Raw genomic sequence first — 12,143 nt, 5'->3', positions numbered from 1 at the left:
ATTGTACAAAAATGTTCTCCACTCCCAATCTATGAAGGGATAGGTTGGATTAGGCCTCAGAGTGTTGAACAGCTGTTCTAAATCTGTGGTTGACTCAGACATTTTTAAAGACATATTTGTGATTGCATGAAATATTACCACTTTCATGTCTGATGGGAAAAGGGGAACCTTTGCTCTTTCTGCAATTTAAAAAGGGATCAATGAAACGTTAAATCATTACCTCTAGAGCCTGTAAAGCATGAAATGAATGGAAACGTGGAAGTTCCTCACAAATTGGGTGGTTCAGGAATTCACACTTTTCAAAATCTCTGGTCACCCGTCTAAGTGCTACGCTTGCTTGGCTTTGGGAGTCTTGTGGCGCCTGTGCTGCTGCGTTGCATTGCGTCTGTGGAGCATTGCGCCAGCCGAAAACGATGCCACAGAACCGTGGCGCTGGGCCTACCTTCGTTTCCTCCTCCAACTGGTTTTTCAGCTCTGTGACCTTTTTATCCAATTCATCCCTCTGCTCTTGCAGCACCGTCACCTCTGTAGTCTCATCAGGGGCCTGTGAGGAGACCAAAGGCCATTCATTACCAGCTGGATCTCCGTCATGCTCCAGCACTCACTGTGTAAGGCCACCTAGCTGCTCACCATTATTTCCCAGCCATAACCTACAACACTAATTTTACCCACCTCGGTGCAAAACATTTCTGTAACTAAGTATGTGAATACCACATTGTTTAAGCACACATAATCACATCAAGTTTTCTATACAATACATTTCGTGTAACCAGGGGTGGATTTAAAAGTTACAAACTGTATCAGAGATTCTCATGTGCGTTTCACAAGTTATGGACTCCATCTCCCATCAGTCCCTACATCAAAACACACTTTGCCAACTGAATGCACCCCAGGTGCCTCTTAAATATTATTGTTACCATTGCCATAACTTTATTTTTCATGACTCAAGCAATTTTAAAATGACCATTGCCAACCTGCCAGAGTTGGAGGAAAATTATCCTTCCAACAAGTACCTAGATTTTCCCACAATAGATTTGCCCAACATAAGTTCTCACTGTACACGTTACACTTCCTTAATACTCAAAGTGGAACAAAACACACGTATAGTGGAGACAGAAGGTAAACAGTGACTGCTGACTGAAACTCTCTTAGCCTACTTCCCACTGAGCACCTCCCTCCCACCCCCACCATAAGATAAGAGCCTTCAGGATTTTCCCATTTTTCGAGCACCACTGCCCTGCAGCAACAATAGCTTACTTTACAGTCTCCCTGCATGCTCCCTGCTGCCCTGGACTTCAGCGTCTGGATTTTCTCAAAGACCAGGTTGACCTTCTTCTTTGTGGTGTCATCGTTATCTGCACTCCTGAAAACATGCAGAAAAATGGCGGTAATTAGAAAAACAGATCTCACTCACAGTGGATCAAGCACTAATCCCTGTGCTTTCTATTTGTTGTGCCATGGGACCGTGAGCATTTGAGCTTGGGGGCAGGGGGGCTGAAGAGGATAACACTGCTCCAAGGAGTCACCTCTGTGGGTCTGACCCCACCCCTTTACCCACCCCTGAGAGATGGCATGCATGCAAAGAGCTATTCTGTGTGGCCCCAATACTCAACACTTAGGGTGGTCTCACAAAAGAGTAGAAATGCAGAAAAGAAAAAACTTCGGATTTAGCCAGAAGTTCACAGGCACTTGGGGTGTGAAAGTTTCCAATTTTCTGTCCTACAATTCTTCACCTGCATGTTCACTCAAGAGCATTTCTGTTGGCTGCTCTGCATCTCTTGCAACACATATGTAATAATAGCTTTTAGCAAATCAAGAAACTCATTTTGTCTGATTGATTATTGCTAAGGACATCCAATTAAGCCAATGAATGCGAAATCCTTTTTTTAACCCTTTTTTATTCATTTAAACAGCGCAGGAGCTCTTGTAGTAAGAGTTGCCAATGCATTCTGCACTGATTGCAGTGGACTTCACTGGTACAAGATGTTCTGACAATCACATGTTGCAACAGTGTCAAGGGAAGCCAAAATCCTCTACCACACCACATCTGAAGAAAAAAGGCTGTAGGAAACTCATCCAAATTATTATTTGTAAGTGTGTTCCATGGCAATGACTGACTGACATGCAAAAAACTTTTGTGCAGGAATTTTCAAGCAGTGTGAATTAAAATGAAAAATCATTATGTAATCTGTTAACCGGAAGAAAGCATGCATTTTCACAAAACAATAACTGTAACTTTTATAAATCGCACCTTTTAGAGCGGCCACACCTGTCTCCTCTTTAAACAGTAACACGTGGCGCACACACAATTAGTAATATATACCTAAAGCAAAGCAACTCTGCGCCACACTAAAAACACGGTGTAGGTTTCATTCCACCCCACTACATGAGGCCAATAACTAGCACTACAGCTGTCTTCCATCAATTTAAGCATATTTCTTTTCTGAACTTCAGGAGCAAACCTGCATTTCACGAGCACACTGGGAATCATCTCTCACTTTGTGTTGTGACCCAACCCAGTGGTAACAGCTTCCTGCTGTTCATCTCATGGGTTTAAAGAACTCATGGACTAATGGGGGGAGGAGGCAAAGGTTATGAGATTTATATTCTGTTTTCTGACGAACACAGCCAAATCTGTAAAGTAATTCAAGGCAAGGTACTGTCCCTGGTAGCATGTCCACGGGGTGGAATTTTATTAGAACCCCGCTGGAATTGTATTTGTGCGTTTCCCCACATAATCTCACTATGTACTCTATGTACCTCTCACTTCATATTTCAAACACACATGGGCCAACCCTCACAAACACTGGACATTCAACTGCACATGGCTGAGTTGGCATGGATGCCGTCTACAACATTCCAGATTTTTTTTTCCCTCCAGACATTATTTCCAAGTGGTGGGATGTACCATAAACGGGTCAGGGTGAAAGTCATATTTCACAAGATAACCACAGCTAGGTTCCCTTTCTACATTCCTCTGGGTGTGAGGGAGTGAGTACCTACAGCTGAAACAACTGCTGCTGTACCACTGAAACCTGGGAGGGGAAATTAGCTCCATCACATGTGTCACTGGTGGGCAGACCTAGATAAATATGCTCATGAATCATGCACAGTACATTTTTTTGTGATTAACTGGAATGGAACATGACCCCTCTTGCCTACACACTACTGTCCTGGTGATAAAGAAATGAGGGTCTGAAAAAAGGTAGCTGCAGTCAATGTAGAATAAGTTTAGTATATCTGGATACTGCTTGCAAAGTTTGCAAACTCAGTTTAAGTGACAGCTGGGCAGTTGAACTTACAGTGAATTACGTCATGCTATAACCATCATGTTTGCTACAAAGCTACACTTACCCATCCTTGAGGTAATTGAATAATATCTGTTTTGCCGTCTCTTCGTTTGTTTGTTGTGAAAGCTCTTCCTGACCTTTCAAAATATCAGGAGTTGCCTGGAAGATAAAATTGGCAAAGACACTACTTATGAATGTGGATTTGTGATTCACCTTATGTCATCAGCAGTTGCTTAATTAAAATCAGTTAAGTACATATTTCACTTCAATTACTGGATTTAGCCACCACTGTGCTTATAATGACAATATATTCTACAAAGACACCATTGTGTGTATTACAGTATGTTTGGGGTAATCACTGCTTACCTGAGCATCCCTTTCTGAACTGAGCTTTTTGCCAGAGCCCCCAGAAGAATTGGACAGAGATGCTGCCGTCATGCTGGTCAACACTTTGACTGATCGGGCAGATTTTTCTTGATCATCTCCCTTCCCGTCAGATGGCAACGTGGAGGACCTGCTCAGTGTTCTCCTGTACCCCAACACTGAGGTTGTTCCTTTGGCGACTGTGCCTTGTGGTGAACCTGGAGCGCTGCTGTACTGCATTGGGCCCCTGCTTCTGAATTTTCTCCCAGCAGGAGAGGCTGGGTTGGACGGGTTCTCTTTCAGGCCGGGGTCCTGGCACTGAGCTCCTTTCTGCTGCCGGAGCTGGGAGGGGCGCAGCACGTGTTCTATAGATCGGCCGTGGCACTTACTGACCTGGCAAAGGGTGTCTGCATCCCCTCTCAAACCGAAAGGGAAAGCGCTGTCTACACTACGAGAGCGCTTACGGTCCTCCGGGTCGATTCGGTTCCTGCGCCCTGCTCGACCCCTGCGCTGGGGACTGTCTTTACCATCAAATTTGTGAATGAGTTCATCCACACCGGGGATGGATCCTGTATCAATGTCACGACCCGTGCCAGGCATGAACGGGATGTAGCGGCGGTTCTGGTGCCGGTTGATCGTGTCGGCATAGAGTGCCTCCTGCTGGTGCTCATCAGGGAGTGGCCTGTTGGCAGCAGAGGAGGTGGAGGTTTGCAGCACGGGGCCACTGGAGTCGTGCCTGCGAAGAGGCAGGACATCTGGCTCACGCCGACCGCGCTCCAGGCTGGAGCTGGTACTGCTGCTGGGAGATCTGCAGGTGGACGGGTCACTGGGGGTGTTAGCCACAGCTGGACTCTGAGGCGGGGTCTGTGGTTGTGCTTGAGGGTGGGATTTAACCTGGGGTTGGGCCTGGGGCAGCTGTGCAACTCTTTCCAAGCGCTCTGGGGGCTCTGGGGTGCTAGGCTTGTCCAGGCTGGAGGACCTAGCATGGGAGACGATTGGGGAGGAGGCCCTGGGAAGAGAACTCTGGTATGGAGTTCCTGTCTCTGCAAAGGAGGCCGGGCGAGGACGGAGGCCACGATACTCGTCCAAGTTCAAGGAGTTGCTTTCAGGGTCATAAGGCTTAAGGAGCTCTGGGTGCTTCTGGAAGTTCAGCAGGGTGGAGGAAGACTTACGTTGGGACTCCCTGAACTCGGTCACACCATTGTGGGAGCTCACAAACTGCATCTGCTTCTGGGACCTGTACTCCATAAATGGGCTCCCAGTGCGTGGCTCGACGTTCCCTTTGAAGTCGTACTCATCGTAGTTGTCAATGAAGGAGCCCTCTGTGTCTCTGTCCATGTACCCATCATCCTCGGGACCCCCGTACTGAGACCCCCTGTCCCGGTTGTTCAGCACGACGTAGGGGTGCCCGTCAATCCCCTGAACACGAATGCTTACTCCATATTTCCCGGTCCCGTTGCTCTGGGCTCTGAGCATACGGTCGTGCTGCATGTAGCCCTGCTGCAGGTCACTGGCTGGAATGCCGCCCACTCTGTACTCCATTGAGGATTATGAAAAATATATTTAAAAAACTACCAAAAAAAAAAAAAAAAACGCAAAAATCCTTCTCTCTAGATGAAGTTTATTTCTGCAAACAAGCAAATAATCCCATTAATTGTCAGAAATAAGATGTTAGCAAATAAAATAAGTATTATAATGTTCTGCAATTCAGCAGCGACTAATGGAAGTTTAAAGATCCTGCAAGTTTGATTATGTCATCTGCTTTAATCTCTTTCTTAAGTGCTGAATGATTTGTTTGTTTAGCCGGTCATTGAAATTCTGAACGGGACATTCCTGGTAAAACTTTCAGCGTACTCATTTCAACAAAGTGGTGCTGCAGAGTGCCATGACTTCACAAAACAGCCCGTCTCAACTAATCCATCCACACAGGCATAGAAGGGAGTCAATAGTTCAATATATATTTTTATGAAAAGCTAAGGCACATTTAGCAGAAACTATCAAACTTTCTGATGAGCTGAAAACGTCCTACAGCTTCTGCATCCATATAATTTAATTATTCATTCAAACAAAATGGCAAGCCCCATACAAAGGGGAAATATGGCAGTATGAGCTGTGTGTGTGTGTGCGTGTGCAGTGTGTGCCCTTTTCTGTGGTAATATGCTCCACAGGAGGGACGACTTGTGCAACAGGCGATGATAAAAACAGCATGCTCTCCATCCTTGGGTTGTTTAAAGACCAAACAAAGGGGAATGGGGAAAACAAGCAAACTCTTACACTTTTATATGGCTACCTGATGAAAGTGCAACCATTTGCATTTAATTTTTTAAATAACATTAATTGACTGGTGCAACACAAGCAGGGTACTCTGGGGAAACAATCAATTAATTGATAAATTACCAAACTAATTAACCAAATGATGACCCCACTGAAGCATCCTGGGCACAAATAATCTACACTGTTGGAAAGGACATAGGGAAACAACCTGGTTCCAAGTTTTTCTTTTCTATCAAAGCATTCTAAATAAGTTCTATAAGGATTTCATGAAATTCAGGCAAAACTAATTTACACAGACAATATCTCAGACTGTATTTTGTCTGCAGTTCCTCGATAACAGATGCTTTGCCAACTTCTTGAAACAAACATAGAACACTCAGTGAAAGTGACATTGAAAGATGGCATAGTAGCACACAGAAGTAGCCTCTTCAGTCTAAATTCATGCACAGTTTATAGAGATAAAAGTAGAGCCTCCCGAATTTGCATGTAATTTCAATTGTGGTTAGCCTGTTAAAGGAGTCCGGTAAATTAAAAAAAAAAAACTTATGATACTTTATTGTGTTTCTACATACATAAAATGCCTCTTGTAGAGTACTGTAATCTATTAATTGTCCTTTCTAATTATGCTATGCCCCATAAAAAGCCCCCCCAAACTTCTAATTGTATTAATTTGAGAGCTAAAAATTGCAGCATGAATAGATACACTGCTGTTAAAACAATTGGCATGCATACACTTGTATTATTTATCATTTCAAAACTACAGGGACTGTCAGACAAGTACCTTTTTAATTATTCTGTGGTACAGATGTACTACAATGGATCAGACTTTGCATAACTGCAGCAATAAAAGTTCTTAGCAATTTGCACCTTGAAAAACAGAAAAGACATCTACAGTGTAAACTATTCAGCTTATGGGACAAAAGGCCTGGAGAAAACAAACCTAATAATATGCATTCTAGGCTGTGGATTTATGGATCTGAAAATTAACTTTCACAAGCGGTTCTCCCTTCCTTAAAAGTAGCAGGGAAGAAAAAAGCAGTCCATGACCAAACCAAAGAATGCAGGGAGAACGTTTATGAAAGGAGGAGTTCTCTAATGAAGGTGTATGCCCCCCTCTCATTTTGAACCCCTGCAATTAGACAGCAAAATCATGCCTCTTAAATCCATGTGATAATCAGTATAATAAGCTGGCTCCCAAACCGTTACTTCTAGTCTGTTGTCCGAATTTGCAGAGACTGCACCAAAAGAAATGGGGGTAATTTCAGATTAGAGAAGGGAGAAGGCATGGTTTGCTTTCACCAAAGAGACCCTCTGGCTACTGGTCTAGGAGACTGCTCTATTATCAGTACTTCCTCCCAAGTAATGCTGATAGTGAAGTTAGCGCCCCTTAAACAAACAAACAAAAACAAATACCTTAACAGCAAAAAGGGAACTTGCTATAGGAGGACTAGAGAGGAGAGGGTACTCATCAGAACTTTCAGAGCATTGTAGAAGCCCTCAAGCTCACATTACAGGCATTTAGTAGACGCTGTTATCCAGAGCGACTTGCACAACTTCTACAACTTTTTAGAATTTACATTGCAGCCATTTATACAGCTGGATATATATTGAAGCAATGCAAGTTACCGTGGTCAAGGGTACAACGGCAGTGCCCTACCCAAGAACCTTTAGGTTACAAGACAAGTTCCTTACCTATTATACTACACTGCCACCCCAAGCTTGCAAAAATTACATCACCAACTCTGAAATAAACAGTTGGCCTAAAATCACATTTTATAATTATTAGTATGCCCTTCAATTTTATTATTCCTATGTGTGACACCTCTTTCTTCTGCAGGGGGAAAAGCCCACAGAATCAGTGTTCATCCTCAACTGATGGTCCAGCATCTTGAGGAGCTGATATGTCACTGGTCCAATAATAGCACTGCAAAAGACACATCCTGGTTTTATGTTATTAATACACAGAGGGCAGGCTCAAACTTTCCAGCCCCTACAGAAGGAAGAGGAGAACAATACTGACCCGTAAAATAACTACCCAGCGCCTTATCCGAAGGAAAACCATTTCAGCATAGAAAAAAAAAAGAAAAAAACAATACAATAGCTGCTTTGAGTCCCAGTATCACATGCATCCAGCACACAGTGGCACCGAGGTGTAGATGTTGCTCTCTTCCTCTCATTGTGCTTCTTGGAAGTACAACATTCCACATGGGACCAACAACTCACTGCCCAAATTTTACTCTCTGGAAAATGTGAATGATTAAAACGTGGGCTGTCATGGAGCCTTTGGTCTTCCCAAGGAGAACAAATAGCAGCATTTTACATAAGAAAATGCTTTCCAGTCTCCAAATATGTTATGTATCACCTTGATATGTCACAGAGTGCATCTAAGACTTAAAACTTCAGGTTGAAACTGTTGCACGTAAATTAACAGAAATCAAGTTCCATAATCACCTACTATAAGCAGATGGTGCGCCTGCGCAATGACAAACCCTGACAGCTCTCACAAAATGTACAATTCTGGTCTTAACAGAGAAGAACAGATCTGCTGAATATATGCAATAGGCCATACTTAATATAAAGCAGTGTATGTCGACCTATACAAGTATGATGACATGAAACAATGCGGTCATGGTGCATGACATGAAAAACGAAATCTGTCCCTAGATTTCCCTAGACTTCCCTAGAGTTTAGCCTACATCAGTCTATCTGTGAAATTATTATTTGCCACTGAGAAGATATAGTGATAAAAACGCCAATAGTCTTGAGTCTTAATTAGAGCTAAGATTCACTATTTAAATGTAGGCATATTAAATGTTTTACTTCCAAGTTCAACGACACCGTTTGAGAAACTGAAAAGTTTGCAGGTATTCGCAGGTCACCAGTTTGAATAGATGGCTTCGGTCATTTTCTTTCAGATTAACATTAGAAACATATGATGTCAGCTGTGCGGTATCGGCGAGATCCCGAAGTATAAACGACAGCAGAAATAACGTTAGGCAAAACAATTCTCACTGTTCCGTAGCTCACCAGTTTGTTTACACAGCGAGCGTTTCGGGTATAATAAAATAATGGCATGTTAAACCAGAGTCGACTGCAAAACATGTCGCAAAGTTTAAAAAAAGAAAATCCGTGAGCTCTAAGTAATGATTCCATCTTTTCTGTTCTTAAAACGTATTGGCTAATTTAACAAGTTAAGAGAGTAAACTGCAGAAAGACAAAAAAGACAAATGGAATTCACCACTCCAATGGAAATTAGCATAACATTTAAGATAGTTCAGTGTATCCATTTGTATTTAAAAGCAGATCGGGAAATCTTAAATGGCTAGTTCCTACTTTCCCACGTTCTGGCGATTTAAAGAAAACTTTAAAAGATACGAAGATACCTGGAGTAGCCTGAATACTTGGAAAGAAATTGTCGACGAACTTACCGGCGTTTTACGATGGACACATGTGCACGGGTTGTTTTACATTTCAGCTAAAAGTTTGCCGTTTTTCGGGAAATGCCATTCTTCTACAACTTCACACAGTCACTTGTTGAAGACTTGAGGATTTCTCCAGCAGTTCAGGTCAGAAAGAACCCGGGGCAACACCGTGCCCCGCCCCTGCCTGGACAACATGACGCCCATGATCCGCCCCCACTAGCTCGCACAAATTGTTGTCTAAGAGTTGGTCCGAGATCAGTTGACTCAAACTAAAAAAGACCACAACATTTTATGCGAAGGTAAAAACTGATCCAGAATCAGCTACTATATAGTAAATTATAATCCCCACACCCATAACGGACCCCGAACACAATGTCGATTTGGAGTAGTCTTTCTTTGCTACGTTTACAGTTGGAGTAAACGTCTTTTCTGGCAAACGCCTAAGTGATATGAGCGTCAATGTTTTTGGTGCGAAAATCTTTTTGTAGTTATTACTTTTCTATAAACTTAGTTACTTATAACGCACTTATAACTGGTGTTAAATAGTTTAACATTTTAAATGGCATTATTATTATTGTTATTGTTATTATTATTATTAGAAAATTGTAACCTGTGTCTCGCTGACTAGCAAGACCGAGTTTTCTGTCGAGTGTGAGAACATATAGCCTACATAAAAAATAGGTAAATAATATAGCCTACTCACTTGAAAGAACTAAGATAAACGGAACGCATTTCCCCACTGTAACATTTTCTCTGATTTAATATGAAAGAGCTTTGGTAAAAATGTGTTGTGTCAGTATTTTCTTGACCATTTGCATTTTGTAATAAACAATATAGCAACTGGCTCTATCAGGGGCTATTCGTAAACGATATGTCAGGTCAATATAGTTTATGTAGCCTATATCAAACCAAACAATCTCAAAGGCATTCAACTAAACGGAAATTAATGTTTTCAGCGGTGCTGCATATATTGGATTGTAATAATGCAATGCTTATAAAGTAATCCAAGGTCGTTAGCTCCATCTAGTGATTATTTTAATTCCTGCAACACTCCTGATAATGCATGCCAAATTAAAGCTTTCCGATGGTTTTCAGTCTGAATACGTCTTTTCCAGGTTGCTTTTTCTTCTTTCCAATTAAAGCACTTGTCGTTTCAACTTGACTATTCAAATCAATTTAATCCTATTATTTCAAATATTCGAACATCCCAGTTAGTAGGATTTATTTATTTGACTGTAAAATCCGTCAGAAATTGTCATATTTGTTCATATTATCTAACTTAAACGTTTATAAGGCGTGGATCTTAATCTAAATAAATAAAATATTACTAGGCCAGTTTTGAACCACCCCCTCTTGTTGTGTCCCGTGCTTTCATTTCTGTGTCCGCGGGAGACTTTTATCTGATCGGTCCTACACTGTCGTATTTGCTATAAAGGGAATCAATGTGTCAGTGTTCTGATGGCGCTAGGATTCCACAACTACAGAAGTTTGAGTTTGCTTAGTATAGGGCCTGGCGTTTGTCTCCACTGTAAACAGGAACTCTGTTCTGGAGAAGCGTAGTAGACACAATATGGAGTTTCTTTCCGTTAAGTTAATAAATATTTAACTGTATTTGACACTGTATAGCATTTCTTTTTTGTCAGCCCCGTTCGTAGTTTGCCTATGAATTCAACCTTTCATTTAAGTTAGGTCACGCAATATATCAATACAACCCATGCATCAAAATGTGGAATTTCTATACAGCACTCTCCAGTTCCCCTTAAATTCTTCAGTAAATAACTGACAGGTGCTGACTGTATCCATTGTATGATATGTTTGTTTAATATTCAAATCTAACGTCACAGGGTAGGACAATAAATGTGTAGAATATGCAGTATAGGGTGCACTGAAGTAAACCTCTGCCATTTCATAATATGCCAGTGGGTCGTTCAGTTAAAAAACACTAGTAACAAGTGGGGAGCCAGGGCATCTCCAGGGAGGCCAATCCCAGTTCACATCCGCGACCCTAAATGTCAACATTCACACGAGGTTCTTCACTAAAACAGGACACACACACACACACACACACACACATACAGGAACAGATGAACACGTCAGGTTCCCTCATGCCAATATCTGTTGCCTGTAAATACATGCTGCTGTCATACAAGTAGTATTTACATCAGGAGCAGGTCGGTTGTGAAAAAAGGACTGCAGAACAGAAGCAGTACACTGCTATCACAGTGTACTGCTAAACAGAAACACATTTTCCATATTACTTTTTTATGCTACACACTACAATGGTCCACTGATGTACTTTCAAAATGTTAATTCAATGTAACGTAATAAAAAACACTTTTGTACAGTGTTCCTCATTTGGGCTAAGATTCACCAGAGGAGTTCAAAAGGAAGAGGTGGGCTCAACAGAGAATGTGTTTACTGGAGATCAGCCAACTGACCAGATGAGCCCATATACAGATTTTGCACACACACACACACAGACACACACACGTAGCATGAAAGAGAAAAAATATTGGATAAGAAATGAAAGAATGGGCAGAACAATATATATATAATTCAGAGAAAGACGCACATACAATCGTGTTTAAAAAACATGGCACATTTATTGCTACATAAATGTTATATACATATTGTGTTTTCTGTTACAGAGACAGAAATGTTGAACCTCTTGCTGCTGGTTTTTTTCTTTTTTCTTTTCCTTTTTCATGTGCATCGACAATGCCTTGAATTCTGACACGGGTACAACTCAATCAACCAATGGAAATGGGAGACCAAAATGAGTGGCACACCCTCT

At 41.8% G+C, this 12,143-nt stretch overlaps 1 protein-coding gene across 1 annotated transcript in view; it reads right to left on the bottom strand.

Moving 5' to 3' along the window:
- The window catches only part of LOC135242183 (cingulin-like protein 1), a 36,677-nt gene extending 27,167 nt beyond the window's left edge, over positions 1–9,510 (bottom strand). The window contains exons 1-5 of the mRNA XM_064313145.1: positions 9,356–9,510; positions 3,657–5,280; positions 3,355–3,449; positions 1,258–1,363; positions 443–544 (exon numbers count right to left, since the gene is read on the bottom strand). Of these exons, the coding sequence (XP_064169215.1) occupies positions 443–544; positions 1,258–1,363; positions 3,355–3,449; positions 3,657–5,195 (1,842 nt within the window). The 5' untranslated portion in view covers positions 5,196–5,280; positions 9,356–9,510. The remainder of the gene's footprint in view (positions 1–442; positions 545–1,257; positions 1,364–3,354; positions 3,450–3,656; positions 5,281–9,355) is intronic.
- Positions 9,511–12,143: the final 2,633 nt, after the last annotated feature.

Source organism: Anguilla rostrata, chromosome 16 (genome assembly GCF_018555375.3).
Source record: "Anguilla rostrata isolate EN2019 chromosome 16, ASM1855537v3, whole genome shotgun sequence".
Lineage (NCBI taxonomy): Eukaryota > Metazoa > Chordata > Actinopteri > Anguilliformes > Anguillidae > Anguilla > Anguilla rostrata.
This window is presented reverse-complemented; position numbering and strand designations above follow the sequence as displayed.